The 17,158-nt window shown below is 42.2% G+C and overlaps 1 protein-coding gene across 1 annotated transcript in view; it reads right to left on the bottom strand.

Moving 5' to 3' along the window:
* LOC118643568 (vesicle-associated membrane protein 7-like) overlaps positions 1–4,442 on the bottom strand; it is a 45,385-nt gene extending 40,943 nt beyond the window's left edge. Inside the window, exon 1 of the mRNA XM_036281684.1 lies at positions 4,365–4,442. Coding sequence (XP_036137577.1) covers positions 4,365–4,442 — 78 coding nt within the window. The remainder of the gene's footprint in view (positions 1–4,364) is intronic.
* Between the last annotated feature and the right edge of the window lie 12,716 nt (positions 4,443–17,158).

Here is a 17,158-nt window from a genome sequence, read left to right as displayed (position 1 = left end):
TTTGTAAGATGTTACAAGTATCCAGAATACCTTAAATCCCAACACTTATCAAGTGTGAAAGGAACCTGAAAGATATCTAAGAAAACTTAAATAGCCACACTCTTAATTAACTTTTCCACTTTCACAAAATGACACTTGAAATAAAACTTTTGGGCAGTTGAAGATTATTATTATTACTAATTTTAAAATTAATCCTCACTTGAAGATGTTTTATTGATTTTAGAGAGAGGGGAAGGAGAAGAGAGGGAGAGAGAGAGAGACATATTGATGTATGAGAAAAACATTGATCAGTTGCCTTCTGTACACATCCCCACCAGGGGCTAAACCCTCAACCTAGGTATGTGCCCTGACGGGGAATCAAACTGGCAACTCTGGTTCATGGGACAACACGATGCTCTAACCAACTGAGCCACACCAGCCCATGCTAAAGCTTATTATTATTATTATTATTATTATTTTAAAAATATTTTTCTTTATTGATTTTATAGAGAGAGGAAGGGAGAGGGAGAGAGAGATAGAGACATCCATGAGACAGAACATCGATTAGCCACCTCCTACATACCCCCACTGGGGTTTTGGCCCACAACCTGGGCATGTGCCCTGACTGGGAACTGAATCGGCGACCTCTTGGTGCATGGGTTGACACTCAACCAGTGAGCCACATCAGCCAGTGCTAAAGCTTATTATTAATAGTAGAGAGTAAAGCTTGAAATTGTTGGTATTGCCTGAAAAATCTGGGTACTCTCTAGGAAAGGATTTCCTAAGAAACAAGAAAAATTAAGGGAATACAAAGACTTTCAGTTACTGATTATCATCACTAGAACATATTCCTCTAGCTTTCCCCACATGTCTTGTTTAGAGTACATAATCAATGAAATAATAGCAAAATTTAAAACAAAGCAAAGGGCAACATGAGGCAGTGAAAGAGTGACAAACTGGGGTCTAGTTGTGTTTTTGGAACTACAGTGTTGCACAACTTAAGAGAGAGACTTGTCTCGGTCTGTCTCTTTGTGTGAAGAATGAAGGAAGTGGGCAAGATGATCTCTAGCATCCTGTCCAGCTCTAGGACCCTATAATAGCAATTGATTTGCTCTCATGATTAAGTTTTGGTAGGTACAAATACTTTTCTAACGAATATAAAATATTTGTGACATTACTATTTAGCATTGAGAAAAGACATTGTGGGATTGTTCTTTAAAGCACCTTGTCATCACATCCCTTTCCTCCTTTCTGGTCAGTTTTTTGCACACAAATCATTCTAAACCTTTAATCCTTTCCTCCAATTGCACACTGTTCCACCCTCTTCCATTTCTTACCTTCCTATATGCTCCATAAAAAGAGGCCATTGGGCTTAATAACTCCTTCAATTTTCTGTTTCTCTCCCTTCTTAATGAATTAAACATTTATTGAGAACCTACTATGTAAAGACAGAGACAAAGACAGTTCCTGTTCTGAAGGAGTCTGACAGCAGAGACAAATACAAGAAGATTTTAATTCAGCCAGGTAAGTAGTTTGGTAAAGGGATGTAAATTAGCTTGGGCATAGAGAAGGCTTCAAGGAGGAACTGAGAAAAGTCACAAAGCACAGGAGAGGTTATACTGCTAAAAAGTGAAGACAAGTGGGTTCCAGGGAGCGGGAAGAAGAGATAAAGGGAGACCCTGGGGACAGCATGAAGGCTAAGATAGCTGGAGCACAAATATATGTGGAGGAAGAAGAAATAATGGAAAAGCCCTACCAGGGAGGACCTTGAATGCCAGGCTAAGTAGTATGGCCTTTATTCTGGATGTAATCAGGTGCCACCAAATTATTTTAAGCGGGGGAGTGACATGATATTTGCTTTTAGGAACAACCACTTGAGCAGAAGTGTAGAGGCTGGTTTTGAGAGGGACAAGGCTGAAATCTGGGAGATCAGTTAGGAGGCACTTAAATAATTTTATTTATTTATTAGAGAGAGAGAGAGAGAGAGAGAGAGAGAGATTTATTTCTACTTATTTATGCATCCATTGGTTGATTCTTGTATGTGCCCTGACAGGGTATCAAACCCACAATTTTGGTGTACTGGGACAACACTCTAACCACTTGAGATACATGGCCAGGGACAGAAGGCACTTTCAATAACCCTTGGTGATAGGAATTGAAGGCCTAGATGACAACATGGTTCAGAAACAAGGAAACAGATTCAAGACAAACTCAAGAGACAGAACTAATCAAGCTTGCTGACAAAGAACAAATGTGAAGGTGAAGAAGAAAAAATTGAAGGTGATTCCCAGTTTCCAGCTTGAATGGCTCAGTAGAGCTACTTAGCAAGATTAGAAATACATGAGGAGGAATCAGGAAATAATTAATTTTATAGTTCTATTAGGCAGTGTAACTTTGGAGAGAGATTACTTTGGAAGTGAATTTGACAGTGATCAAAGTAAAGGTGTCCATGGGTGTTAATGAAAGTTCCAATTTAAAAAAGGACTGAAGTTAGAACCCCGAAGAACATAGCACTTAAGGGATTGGTAAAGAGGAGAGCCCCAAAAGGAGACCAAGTTCTATGTGTCTATATCCACACCCCTCATTTCCCCAAGGGCATTCCTTGAATCCAAGGCTCACATCTCCATTGCCATGTTGGATTTCATTCCTTTGTGCTCCTTCAGGTCTTGCTCCAACAGCCCCCTCCTCTCTTACAGCTCCAGAGTCTCACCATTAGCTTATATACATGTGAAAGTTTTCTCTGTACTAAAAAATAAGGCCTCTTCCTGGACCATGCTTCTTCTAACTTTTATCGTATCTCATTCCCTTTCTAAATTCTTGAAAGGGCAATCTAACTTCACTCTCTTTATTTACTTCATCTCCCATTCACCTGGCTTAAAGTAATCTGGCTTCTGCTTCTACCACTTCTACAAAATTGCTAACTGTAAGGTACCAATCATCTCCTGTCAAGTCCAATGAACACCTTTTAGATCTTGTTCAACTTTTTTTGGGGGATGAAACATTCTTGTAACTTTCCTTTCTTGGCTTTCAGGACACCACTGCTCTCACCCACTTCTGGGTGAGACCTCACCCTCTGGGTGCTACCTATTGAACATTTTTTATCACTTAAAGCTTTTGGGAATGCGTGGAGGAATACATACACAAATAGATTGGCCATTTCCAACAGGCAACAAAATTCAACTTGTCCCAAACTGTACTCTCCTCTCCTGCATTCCCCCTCTCTGCCCCCACAATCCTGCTCCTCCATCTGTAGTTTCTACCTTGTTTACTGACACCAAAGAAAAAAAGAAAAAGACAAATCACATTGTACACCTTAAATTTACACACTATTATATGTCAATTCTATCTCGATAGAACTAGGGAAAAAAAAGAAAAAAAAAATTAAGAATCATCTTAGGCATGACCCTATCACTAACTCCTGAGGATTCGTTTTACAAAGTCTTTTTTAAGATCTGCCCCCTCTTTTCTGTCTGCACTGTCATTGCCTTAGCTCGGACCCTTAGATCGTCTACATAAAGTATAACATTACCACCCTAACTGGTTCTCTCCCCTCCAATCCACCATCTGGATTGTAAGCAGACCAAATCTACTAGAAGATAAATCAGATCATGCCATTCCTTTATTTATATTTAATTGCTTCCCAGTTTCTCTAGGATAAGAAAACAAAATGAATATAGGACTCTTCATTAACTATTCTCTGCCTACTTTTCTGACCTCATCTTTATCCCCTACATAGAGGACCCTGACTCTAGCCCCACTGAGGTTCTTGTGGTTGCTGCTGCTTCTGCACGGAATCCCTATTTCCCTTTCCTGTGCCAGGCTAAGACGAACTTAGAAGGCTTCTAAGCCAAGCACCCTAACATCAGTTCTTCTGTGGTCGCGAGCAGCCACCCATCGTGAATGTTACAGGAGCAGTCTCGACCTACCTCCTCTGTAATACTTTTTACACTGTAGGACAGCTGTATGTAGCCCTTGGACATAAAGGGACAACGAGTTCATCAAGCGACCACTCCAGGTGCCATCTTTTCTTTATTGCTGCACCTCCCACCCCTTTAACCAGGGATTATGCAATTAACACATGTTCAGTAAGCGTGTGTTAAAGATGCTGGTTATTTCCCCTCCGGCGAGAGAAAACCCTTGAGGGTTGGGTCGCGTGCAGCACCAACCCTAACCCCTAAGTGGCGCACGTGCAGCTCCGCTGTCCGGAGCTCCAGCGGCTTCCGCCAGGGACTCTCCGCCTGGCAGGCTCAGCCGCGCGCGGGGGCGGGGCCTCTCGTCCCAACTCGCCGCCGGTTCCGGGCCGCCCGCAGCGCCGCGTCCTGAGGGGTGGGCCCGGCCTTTCAAAGACAGAACGCGCGAAGGTGGAGGCGATCACTTTGGGGTACCTGATAGGAGCCGCCGGTCAAGGCCAGATCCGCCAGGATCGCTCGGCCATTAGCAATGCAGCTGTAGGTGATCGTCATAGTGGGCGGGACAGCGAAGGAAAGGTTCCCGCCAGACCTAACCGCCCGCGACAGCCTCGGGGCGGCGACTGGGGCGGGGCTCCGAGGAGGGCGGTGCTTGCGCAGGCGCGAGGAGCGAGTGGTTGGCAGGGAGGGAGGCGGGGCCATTTCTTGTGTGGGCTGTTTGCGACGATCCGGTTTTGAGGTCTCAGCAACGACTGGCTTTGCGCGAGTGAAGCCCTTCTTTGTGGTCATCCTTAAAATCATTCAAGAGCCAGTTTACTTCACAGTGCCCACCTACAGAGAATTCATCCACAACCCAACACATGCAAAATATAGACCTAGATTTAAAATAAAATCCATTAATTAACAAACATGGCTTGAACTCCCACAATGCACTAAATGCCTTAGAATGACAACTATGCATAGTTATACGCCTCAGACCCGCACTTTGAGCAGGTTGAATTCTAGAAGTGGTTGCAGAGGCACATGCAGACAAATGTCAATCTCAAGGGATACATATGTGTGTGCTACGATGGAAAGACAAACTATGTTGCAGTTAGTTTGGTGGAGGGGAGGCAGTAAATCCTTGGGAGAGGGAGCAAAGCTTTCAAAGCCACTCTCGGATTTACAGGATGGGTTGGAATTCTCTAAGTGGGAAGGAAAGCTAGGACAGTCTAAGCAGAGCAACAACAGCTCTTACAGGCTTAAAGGAAGGCAGGTAGGTTAGGGAATGGTTGTAAGTTTAAGTGAGGCAGAGGAAGTAAGGGAGTGTGGCAGAGTGGGCAGGAGATGAGAGTGGTAGTAGTGGTGGAATGACTTTTGCTATCCTAGACCTTGTGTTTCTCGACAAGAATTTTTAAGGTATAAGCTTAAGATAAGCTTATGTATTTTCATTGGTAAGGTGCTGTGGAAGAGTGGAAAGAAGTCCGACAATACTTGGATTCAGATATAGACATTGCTATTTACTTTGTGCCTTTATTTTATTAGTTATTTATTTATTTAATCCTCACCTGAGGATATTTTCTCATTGATTTTTAGATAGAGTGGGAGGGAGGGGGAGAGAGAGAGAGAGGGAGAGAAATATTGATGTGAGTGAGACACTACCTTCCGCACTACCCTGACCAGGGCCAGGGCCAGGGCCAGGACTGAACTGCAATCGAGGTACATGCAATGTATTTTATCAGCTTAGAGATAAGTTCTTGTGTTATAGGTGTGGTGACTGAATTAAAAGCTCTGGTTACATTACTTATGTGTGGGAAAATGAAATAGATTAATTCTGAGGTAATGTATTGGTATATTCTTGCTTTTAGTAAAAATAAGGAGAAAAAGCTTGGCCATGTTGCAGTGTGCCTTCTGTTTATTAACTAGCTAAAGGGACCGAGCAGTGAGACCACGAGTGGCCGTAATGCTAACAAGCAGCCTATAGCCGGAGAGGTATGTATGGGACCTCCCTTGTCTCAGCTTCTCCTTGTCACTAAAACCATCTTCTGTGATGGCTTCACTTTGCACAATCCACAAATTCAGGCCTATAGCAATGTAAAATGTAATTTATAACACAACTCTTTCTTTCTTTCTTTTTTGTTAATCCTCACCTGAGGATATTTTTCCATTGATTTTTAGACAGCGTGGAAGGAGGGCTGGGGAGAGAGAGAGAGAGAGAAACATCAATGTGAGAGAGACACATCGACTGGTTGCCTCCCAAAATGACCCCGACCAGGACTGGAGATCAAACCTGCAACCCAGGTATGTACCCTTTTCCAGGAATTGAACCCGAGACCCTTTGGTCTGTGGGCCAACGCTTTAACCTCTGAGCCGAGCTGGCCAGGGCAACTCAATCTTTCTTTGGGCCCCATTTTAACTGACATCTGAGGCTTAATCTAGTCAGTATTGGGTTTCCTCAGTTAACACAAGAACTCCCTCTTCCCTTCTTTCTATGTGGGGTGGCATCTATGTGTGTAGGGAACCTGGTGGAGGGGGAGATCTTCTGATTTATGACCTTCATCTCTCTAAGGTGGCATCTGCTGCTAATGTTTTTTTTCCATCTGTCTCTGATCATCAGTTCACATACTCTACTTGGAACCTCAAGACCCCTTCATGTGCTCTGGTTCTCTCTCAGCCACTTTTGTGGCCTTGTTGGGGTGAAGGAAAACTTTCTGCTACCTTCTGGGGCATTGGAAACCTGGAGAGGCCATCTCAGGCCTCTGGCCAACACACCATGCTGCCAACTCTCCTGGTGTGCTGCCACTCTGAGGTCACACGGAGAGCAGCATTTATTTATTTATTATCCTCACCTGAGGATATTTTTCCATATTTTGTTCAGATAGAATGGGAGGGAGGGAGGGAGGGAAGGAGGGAGAGAGAGAGAGAGAAAGAGAGAGAGAGAGAGAGAGAGAGAGAGAGAGAGAGAGAGAAACATCAATGTGAAAGGGACACATCGAGTGGCTGCCACCCGCATGACCCAACCAGGGCCAGGGACAAACTGCAACCAAGGCACGTGCCCTTAGCGGGAACTGAACCTGGATCTCTCTGGACCGCAGGCAGAAGAGAGAAGCTTTTAGACCTAACCTCACTGGCAAGCCAGCCCAATTTACTGAGCATCTTTTCATCACTATAGCCTGTCACTCCTCACCTTCTAGTGGGGGCTCTGTGGCTAACTGGATTGCTTCCTCCGGCTCTCTGCCCTCCTTCAGCCTGTGGAAACTCCAGAAAGTCTACTGGGGAACCTCCTATCACTCCAGGCATTCTTCCCAATTTATGGCATTAATGTTGGCCTTTGCTGTCCATATACTCTCGCTTCGGAGAGTTTCCAAAGTTTATTTTGGAAACATGAAGAGCTGAGAATCTCTTTCTTCTTTCCCTGCTGTTTCTTCTCTGTCCTTCCTCTCTACCCTCCATTTTCTTTGTTCTTCATTTTTATGCAAAAGGGATAACTGAGAATAAAAACCACAGCAGGTAATAGAAAACATCACAGGTATTTCCATCTTTCTCTCGATAATTTGATAAAACCTGGAGGATGGAGCAGAAAGAATGGTGAGAAGCTGGATCCCTGGGAAGGAGAAATGGGACATTTTACCATTGTCCATTTCTTTTAAAACAAATTTTAGACCTCATCACTACTTTCATTGACTAGCAAATCTACTGTCATTGCTTTTTAGAGGTTAGCATTTCTGAAAGAAAAGTCACTAATTTTTGAATCATTGTATTTCTGAGGTCACTAGAGAGTTTGTAAACACTCCACATGCTGAAAACTTTCAAGTACTCACTAATTCAGGATGTGGTTTTTTTAAGTGTCCACGTTATCCTATAAATAACTTATCGGTGTTCTTTAAAATGGAAATATTTTTATAGTTTTTTTTCTTACAATGTGTGATCACTGTGCAAATTCAAGTAACATACCAGTAAAAGCCTCTCTGTTTTTACTATCCCATAAAAATAACCATTGTAATAATCTATGTCTGCCTTTTCTTTTTAATGTATTTTTATATTTAAAATTAATAAATACATGCATACACATTTCCTGAAATCTTTTTTGTTTTCTTTGACTGTGATATATTTTTCAAATATTTTCTTGAAGCTTCTTCCTTTCTTTCTTTCTTTCGCTGTCTATTCTTTTTTTTTTTTTATCCTCACCCGAGGACATTTTTCCATTTTTTGTTCAGGAAGAGTGGGAGGGAGAGAGAGGAACATCGATGTGAAAGGAACACATCGAGTGGCTGCCACCCGCACAACCGACCAGGGCCGGGGACAAACTGCAACCGAGGTACGCGCCCTTAGTGGGAACCGAACCCGGGTCTCTCAGGACTGCAGGCCAACGCTCTAACCGCTGAGCCAAACCGGCCAGGGCTGCTGTCTATTCTTTTACAGACATTTTTTTTCTTCTTTCCTAGTCAAACATGTCAGTATTTTTTACGATGATGTTGGACCTTCCTGTCATTTTAGGCAAAGCTTCCTTTCGTAGCCTTATATAAAAATATTCCCTTATTTTTCTTCTGTTACTTTTGTTTTAATATTTAAAACTTTAATCTACCTGGAATAGTTGCTTGTGTTTTTTGTGAGGTAGGAATTTGTGTGTCCCCAAGTGTACAGCCAGTTGTTTCATACAATTTATTGACTACCCTTTCCTCACTAATTTGAAATTTCACTTTTACCATAGACTCAATTACCCCGATGCATTGTAAATTGGATTTTAGAGTTGATTTATATGCCTGTTTCTATGCTGATATCACAGTGATTCAATAAGTATAGTTCAAATTGCTTTACATTAAACAATTTGGAGATAATTAATATATTTAGAATATTGAGTCTTCCCATCCTGGAACATAGGTTGTCTTTCTAGTCATTCTTTATTATGTCTTCCTGTAAAAGCTCTATAAATTTTTCATAAGGCTTGACAAATTTTTATTTTATTTTATTTTATTTTTCTATATTGATTTTAGAGAGAGAGGAAGAAAGAGGGAAAGAGAGAGAGAAACATCGATGTGCGAGAGATACATCGAGTGGTTGCCACCCACACGACCCCAACCAGGGCCAGGGACAAACTGCAACCGAGGTATGTGCCCTTAGTGGGAACCGAACTCGGGACTCTCTGGTCCGCAGGCTAATGCTCTAACCGCTGAGCCAAACAGGCCAGGGCTTGACAAATTTTTAAATGTCCCCCCACCCTGAGGTATTTGGTTGCTCTTGTTAATGGAATTTGTTCCCCATTATGTTTTCAAACTGGCTTTTTTTGAGCATATACAAAATCTATTAGCTATGTTTAATTTATTTTGTGTACTTTAATTTATTTTGTATCCTGCTTCATTATATTGTAGACTCCTTAAGGCCAGGAGCTGCACATAGAGCACAGAGTGCTTTGCTCAATGTGAACATGATGTAGGGTACTACTGTCGACTGTCGTATCAGGCTTTTCTATTATACTCAGTAATCAAGTGGAGGGCAGCCTCAGGTAGCTACGATATTTGTGGAAACAATACTGATTGAGGGAAGTGTAGTGAGAAGCCAAGCAGACCTGGGCTTGACTACTGACTGCCATTTTCTAGTTGAGTAATCTTGGCATCTCTGAACCTCAGTTTCTTCCTTAGGTTCACCTCTGAACCTAATTCATAAAATGAACTAATATACATAAAGCATATTGTGACTGACTCTCAGTAGGTGTTCCATAATGGATAGCTATTAATATCATTATGAATCCATATTGTCATGTAATAAAACATAGCCAATAAGATACATATTTAAGAAAGCATAGCCTGGCCCTGGCTGGTTTGAGCGTTTGCCTGCGGACCAGTGAGTCTCGGATTCGATTCGGTCAAGGGCACGTACCTTGGTTGCTGTTTGTCTCCCATCCTGGTCGGGTCGTGCAGGAGGCAACCAGTTGTGGCTCTATCACACTGATGTTTCTCTGTCTCTCTCTCTCTCCCTCCCTCGCACTCTATCTGGTGATAAATGGAAACATATCCTCAGGTGAGGAATAAAAAAAACGAAAGCATAGCTTGCCCTATGTGAGATGTAGATTATAGATTCAGTGAACACATTTGAATAGTCATTCAAGGCACATGTTACAGAAATTTTCTAAAATCTTTTCTTCTGAGAAATGTGTTACATATTGATCTTGTCTCTGTAACTTGTAAGTTTCCTGAGAGCAGAGGCCAAGTATTACCAATCTTTTTATCCTAGCACCTCACATGTGGTAGACACAACTTAGGTGACTGCATTTGATAGCAGGAAGCACAACAATTTATTTAACCATTCCCTTCCGACCTTCCTTTTCTTTTGTTGTTGCTAATAGAAAAAAAGCTGAATTCTCACCTTTGCTAGGAAGTGTAGCCCCATTTAAGAGAGGATATATAGATGGCGAACATCACTACAGGCCACAGTAACAATTATTCTGCAGCTGGTTTTAAATTTAATTGCTAGGTCAGGGCCAGCAGAGGGAGCATGGAGCACAGCTTTGAAAGAGAAAGCTTTCAATTAAAACAGAAAGAGAGCTGACTACAGCTGTGCTGGAGACAATTGGAAAAGGCCACTCAGAGCTTTTACAGAGGACGGAAATTGGAGCAAGGAGGAAGGTCATTCCTCATTTTCATTCACATCTGCCTTGTTTTCTTTTGTAATTCATTCAGGCCCAGACAGGCCTATTCTCATCTTTTCTTTTGTCCGTTGCTCAGCAGCTTTTCACAACCCTTTCCTTTCCTCTAGGTAATTACACAGCAAGACCCACAAGTGCCATCAGTTTTTCAGGCTGGTTTCTCTTGTAGGCTCAGTGACTTAGCTCAGATTCAGGGAATGGGCATTGGTGAGGGTCTCAGAAGAACACTGGGGAACCTAGGAGTCTTGGTTCATTATCCAAAGTCATCTGGGGCCACTTGAAGGGTGGGAGAGAGGGCTGGGGTTGGGTTCTTCTCTGCATGAGGAACTTAAGAGGCAAGTGAGAGCTAGACTGGAAGGGTTGTAGGGAGTGGGGTTTCTAGAGCGAAGGGGCAAAGCCACAGTCCTGCTTTCTTGTCTTGTGTAAGATCTATGGCAGGTACAGAACCACATGTGATGTGTTCCCAATCACATAGGAGCTAATACAGGCCAGTGTTTATCAGCCTTCTCTGTGGAATACTAGGATATTAATAAATCTTATATGAGAATAAAATCTGTGATAAAATAAATGTGTGAAAACTTTGGGTTAAACAATTGAACAGGTTTCTCTACTGTGGGAGCTCTTAGATCCTTTAGTATGCTAATTAATATAGTTGTGAATCTCTGATAGAAGGGACTATGATATGTGGGATTTCCCAAACTTACGTGGACTGAAACTTTTTTTTTTATCCTCACCCGAGGACATTTTTTGATATTTTATTCAGATAGAGTGGGAGGGAGAGAGAGAGAGAGAGAGAGAAACATCGACGTGAAAGGGACACATTGAGTAGTTGCCACCTGCACGACCAACTAGGGCCGGGGACAAACTGCAACCAAGGCACGTGCCCCTAGCGGGAACCGAACCCCGGTCTCTGGGGACCGCAGGCTGACGCTCTAACCACTGAGCCAAACCAGCCAGGGCTGGAATGAGTATTCTTTTTTTTTTTAATCCTCACCCGAGGACATTTTTCGATACTTTGTTCAGATAGAGTGAGAGGGAGAGAGAGAGAGGAACATTGACGTGAAAGCGACACATCGAGTGGTTGCCACCCACACGACCCAACCAGGGCTGGGGACAAACTGCAACCAAGGTATGTGCCCTTAGCGGGAACCGAACCCGGGCCTCTCTGGACCGCAGGCCGACGCTCTAACCGCTGAGCCAAACTGGCCAGGGCTGGAATGAGTATTCTTTAAAATTTTTTGTTGTTGTTGGATTTATTGGGATGACATTGGTTAATAAAATTATATAGATTTCATTGTACAGTTATATAATACATCATATGTACATTGTATTGTGGGAATTAGTAGTCTATATATTACATTTTGGAAAGTACAGAAATACACTTGTCTAATGTTTAGGAAATTAGGCAATTATTCCATGAGATATAGCCACTGAAGCCCTTTTAAAAAGGCAGTGTTTTCTTCAAAGGTTTTCTGTGGCTTTTCATTTCCATTGAGGGAGGTGTGGAGGGATGAGTGGAGTGCTGAAGGAAGGAATATTATAATCTCAAGTGGGGCTTTTGAAATCTCTCATGTCCCTTACTCCCCCAAGATTCTAATACTGTTCTTACTACTTCATCTCCAGATCTGATAATCCCTCATGAGTCATTGCTGTTACTGGGGTGATTGCATCTGTAATGTGTGTTGGAGGAGAGGAAATGGTTGTGCACCTTTGTCCTCCAAGTGAAGTCCAAAATTCTCTGCCTGATGTTTAAAATTTTCTATTGTCTTCTCCCACCTCCAAGTCTCCCTAACTTTAACCTTCTTATCCTCCTCATATTCATCGCCACTATAGCCAAGTAGTCTGCTTACAGATCTGAGATCATATTATGCTGATTACAGACTGGAAGCTTTTGACCATATAATCTTTCTCACATTCTACTAATTCCTTGTTTATCCTTCAAAAATCCAGTTTAAGCATTACTTTCTTCAGAGGTCTCCAAAAACCCACCAGTTTACACCACTTATTTTTTCCAACATTGGTTTTAGGTATTAATTTCATACAACCAATTCTTTGTTAACAAATTGTTGGGTTTAAAAAGTTTATAAGGTGATTATTTGGAATATAGAGCACATTTCTCTGCAGAAATATAACTCAGTCAAGGTCTATTTGAAATAGAAATAGTAGGAAACCTCTAGTAATTAAAACAGTAACTCTAGTGATTAAACAAAGTAGGGAATCGATAAGATTGAATTAGCTTACTCTCATTTATCTTGGTGCTGGTGTTTAAGGCAAAGCAGTTTTAATTAAAGGAGGAGGAAGAGGTGTTGGAATTCAGTGGATGTTCTGAATGGGCCTATAGGGCAGTTTCACAGAAGACACAGGCTCTTTGTTGTCTTCATTATTTCACAACCCCTAACTCTCCATGTCCATGATACTGGTATCCAGCTACTAGTTCTTTTGCCCTTAGCCATGGTTTTGATTATTTTTGGCTTAAGAAGGTTATGGGAGAATGTCAGTAAAAATGGCAGAAAAAAGGATCTCTAGAAATGTTTCCTTCCATAAGAGCAATAAAAAAAACTAGCAAAATTTTGGGAATTAATTTTTTCAGAACTGTAGATATTAACCAAAGGCTTATAAATTGGGGATCATTTATTCAAGAAAAATGGTGTTTTTCAGTGGTTAGCATCGGCCCATGGAGACATAAAGAACAATGCTAAAGTAACCACATAGGTAAATATATATATATATATATTTTTTTTATCTTCACCTGAGGACATTTTTCCATTCTTTGTTCAGATAGAGAAGGGAGGGAGAGAGAGAGAGAAACATCGACGGGACAAACTGCAACCGAAGTACGTGCCCTCAGCGGGAACCGAACCCGGGTCTCTCTGGACCGCAGGCCGACACTCTACCACTGAGCCAAACTGGCCAGGGCCACATAGGTAAATATAAAAGATAATATAAATGTAGCTTTTGTTGTTCTGATTTAAAAGATAACTGCAGCCCTGGCCGGTTTGGCTCAGCGGTTAGAGAATCAGCCTGCGGTCCGGAGAGACCCGGATTTGGTTCCCCCTAAGGGCATGTACCTTGGTTGCAGTTTGTCCGCAGCCCTGGTTGGGTCGTGCGGGTGGCAGCCACTCGATGTGTCCCTTTCACATTGATGTTTCTCTCTCTCTCACCACTCCCACTCTATCTGAACAAAAAATGGAAGTGTCCTCGGGTGAGGATAAAATAAATAAATAAAAGATAACTGCATAAAACAGTAACTGTAAATGTATGTTGATGACACACAATGTATGCAGATATAATTTGTGATAATAACAGCATAGAGAAGTGGGGAATAAAGTTATTCAGAGCAATTTTTTATACACTATTGAAATGAAGTTGGTATTAATTGGAACCAGCTTGTTATAAATTAAGATGTTACTAGTACTCACCAGGGCAAACAGTAAGAAAAATAACTAAAAAATATCTAATAAAATAATTGACAACAGAATTAAAATGGTACACCAGAAAATATCTATTCAACACAAAAGTAGAAAGTATTGAAGGAATTGAGGAACCAAAAAAATCAGATATATAGAAAACAAATAGCAAAATGGCAGACATAAATCTTATCAGTAATTAAATTAAATAAAAATGGATTATATGCTCCAATTAAAAGGCTGAATTAAAAACTATGATTTAACTGTATGTTGTCTGCAAGAGACTCACTTTATTTATTTTTCTTTAAATTTTTAAAAATCTTTATTGTTGAATGTATTACAGATGTTCCTAATTTTTCCCCCATTGACCCCCTCCTCCCCACTCCTGCCCCCCTCCAGCCTTTTCCCACACTATTGTCTGTGTCCATTGGTTATGCATATAAGTTCTTTGGTTTATTTCTTCCCACCCCCCAACCCCTTTCCCTTTGAGGTTTGTCAGTCTAGCAATGAATTTGTACTTCTTAATCCCTTCACCTTTTTCACCCATTCCCCCAACCCCCCTCCCATCTGGCAACCAAAACAATGTTCTCTGTATCTATGAGAATGTTTCTGTTCTGCCTGTTCATTTTGTTTGTAGATTCCATTGTCAATAGATATGTATTCATTGCCATTTTGTTTGTTCATATATTTTATCTTTTTCTTCAAAAAGACCCTTCAGCATTTCATATAATAACAGTTTGGTGGTGATGAACTCCTTTAACTTTTTCTTGTCTGGGAAACTCTTTATATGGCCATCGATTCTAAATGACAGCTTTGCGGGATAGAGTAATCTTGGTTGTAGGTTCTTGCTTTTCATCACTCTGAATATTTCTTGCCACTCCCTTCTGGCCTGCAAAGTTTCTTTTGAGACATCAGTTGACAGCATTATGGGAACTCCCTTGTAGGTAACTAACTGCTTTTCTCTTGCTGCTTTTAAGATTCTCTCTTTGTCTTGAACCTTTTGCATTTTGATGATGATGTGTCTTTTTTTTTTTTTTTATCCTCACCTGAGGACATTTTCCCATTTTTTTGTTCAGGTAGAGTGGGAGGGAGAGAGGGAACAGAGAGAGAGAGAAACATCGATGTGAAAGGAACACATCGAGTGGCTGCCACCGCATGACCGACCAGGGCCGGGGACAAACTGCAACCGAGGTACGCGCCCTTAGCGGGAATGGAACCCGGGTCTCTCAGGACCACAGGCCGACGCTCTAACTGCTGAGCCAAACCGGCCAGGGCAATGATGATGTGTCTTTGTGTGGGCCTCTTGGGGTTCATCTTGTTTGGGACTCTCTATGCCTCCTGGACTTGTATGTCTGTTTCCTTCACCAAGTTAGGGAATTTTTCTGCCATTATTGTTTCAAACAGGTTTTCAATTTCTTGTTCTCTCTCTTCTCCTTCTGGCACCCCCAAGATGCGAATGTTGGTATGCTTGAAGTTGTCCCAGAGGCTCCTTACACTATCCTCATTTTTTTGGATTCTTTATTCTCTTTGCTGTTCTGATTGGGCGTTTTATGCTTCCTTATATTCCAAATTGATGGTTTGCTTCTTGGATTTACATACTCTACTATTGAATCTGTGTAAATTATTCTTTATTTCAGTTAATGCCTCCTTCATTTCTCACTGTGCATCCATCATTTCTGACTGGTCCTTTTTTATGCTCTTGAGGCCCTCTCTAAGTTCACTGAGGTTCTCACTAAGTTCATAGAGTATCCTTATAAGCAGTATTTTGAACTCAGCATCTGTTAGGTTGCTTATCTCCATTTTGCTTAGTTCTTTTCTTGGGGTTTTGTTCTGTTCTTTCATTTGGGACCTGTTTCTCTGTCTCCTCATTTTGGCTGCCTCCCTGTGTTTGTTTCTGTGTATTACTTAACAAGAGGTATGGGGCTAGCTGAGACCAGATGCTGCTTGTTTGAAAGAATTTAGGAAAACCTGAAGCAGGATCCAAGACAGGCCAATCCTATAGCTAAGCAAGTGGCAACAGCTTGGGTGGGTCTGAATGTTGGGTGGGGCAGGGCCTCAGGGAATCACCAGGGCGGGGCTACCAGTGTGAGCCACATTGCTGGAGTACCAGGTATGGTGGCTGTCTGCCGCCCCAGGGAAGGGCTCACCAAAGGAACAAAGGCCTCTGACAGCACGTTTGTCTGGGAGAAAGCCCCCTCTCCAGCCCTCGCTACAATGCCAAACAGCTCAATTCTTCCCTGTATGTCTCTGGTGCCCCTCCAGCTGCCTCCGCTCTCCAAGCTTAGAGGGAGAGAGTCTGATAAGTCCGTGTGCGGGCCCTTTAAGGAGCTGCCTGGGGCTCCAGCCGCATCTGCCTCCTTGAGCCTCAGTTCCTGCTGGTTTTTCCAGCCAGAAGTCATGGGGACTTCTCTTCCTGGCACTGGAACCCTGAGCAGGGTGTCTGGTGTGGGACGGGACCCCTCAGTCCTCAGGAAGGACCTTCCCAGATGAGGTGTCCTCCTGATTTTTATCCGCCACATTTGGGTGTGGGACCAGCCTGTCTCCCCTCTGCCCCTCCTACCAGCGTCGATGTGGCTGCTGCTTTAATTCCGTAGTTGTAGGACTTCCATTCAGCTCGATTTCAGGTGGTTTTGAATGATGGTTGTTCTGTAGTTTAGTTGTAACTTTGATGTGGTTGTGGGAGGACGCGATACCGCGTTTACCTACGCCGCTATCTTGACTGGAAGTCCAAGAGACTCACTTTAGATTAAAAGATTCAAATATGGCCCTGGTGAGTTTGGCTCAGTGATTAGATTGTTGGCCTGTGGTCCAGAGACACCCGGGTTTGGTTCCCGCTAAGGGCGTGTACCTTGGTTGCAGTTTGTTCCCGGCCCTGGTTGCTTGTGCGGGTGGCAGCCACTAGATGTGTCCCTTTCACGTTGCTGTTTCTCTCTCTCTCTCCCTCCCACTCTATCTGAACAAAAAAATGGAAAAATATCTTCAGGTGAGGATAAAAAAAAATATGCAAGTAGTTTGTAAGTAAAAGGATGGAGAAAGATATACAAATAGTAACTGTAGAGCTGGTATAGCTATAATAAGAGACAAATAAACTTTAATACAAAAAATGACATTTTATAATGATTAAAGGGTCAATTCATCAGGAAGATATAGTTATAAACATCTATGCACCTAACAACAGAGTCTCTCCCTTACATGAACTAAAAACTCACAGAAGTCAAGAAAAAAAAAAAAGAATTTAAAAA

The sequence above is a fragment of the Molossus molossus genome, unplaced genomic scaffold (genome assembly GCF_014108415.1).
Source record: "Molossus molossus isolate mMolMol1 unplaced genomic scaffold, mMolMol1.p scaffold_m16_p_1, whole genome shotgun sequence".
In the NCBI taxonomy this organism is placed as follows: Eukaryota; Metazoa; Chordata; class Mammalia; order Chiroptera; family Molossidae; genus Molossus; species Molossus molossus.
This window is presented reverse-complemented; position numbering and strand designations above follow the sequence as displayed.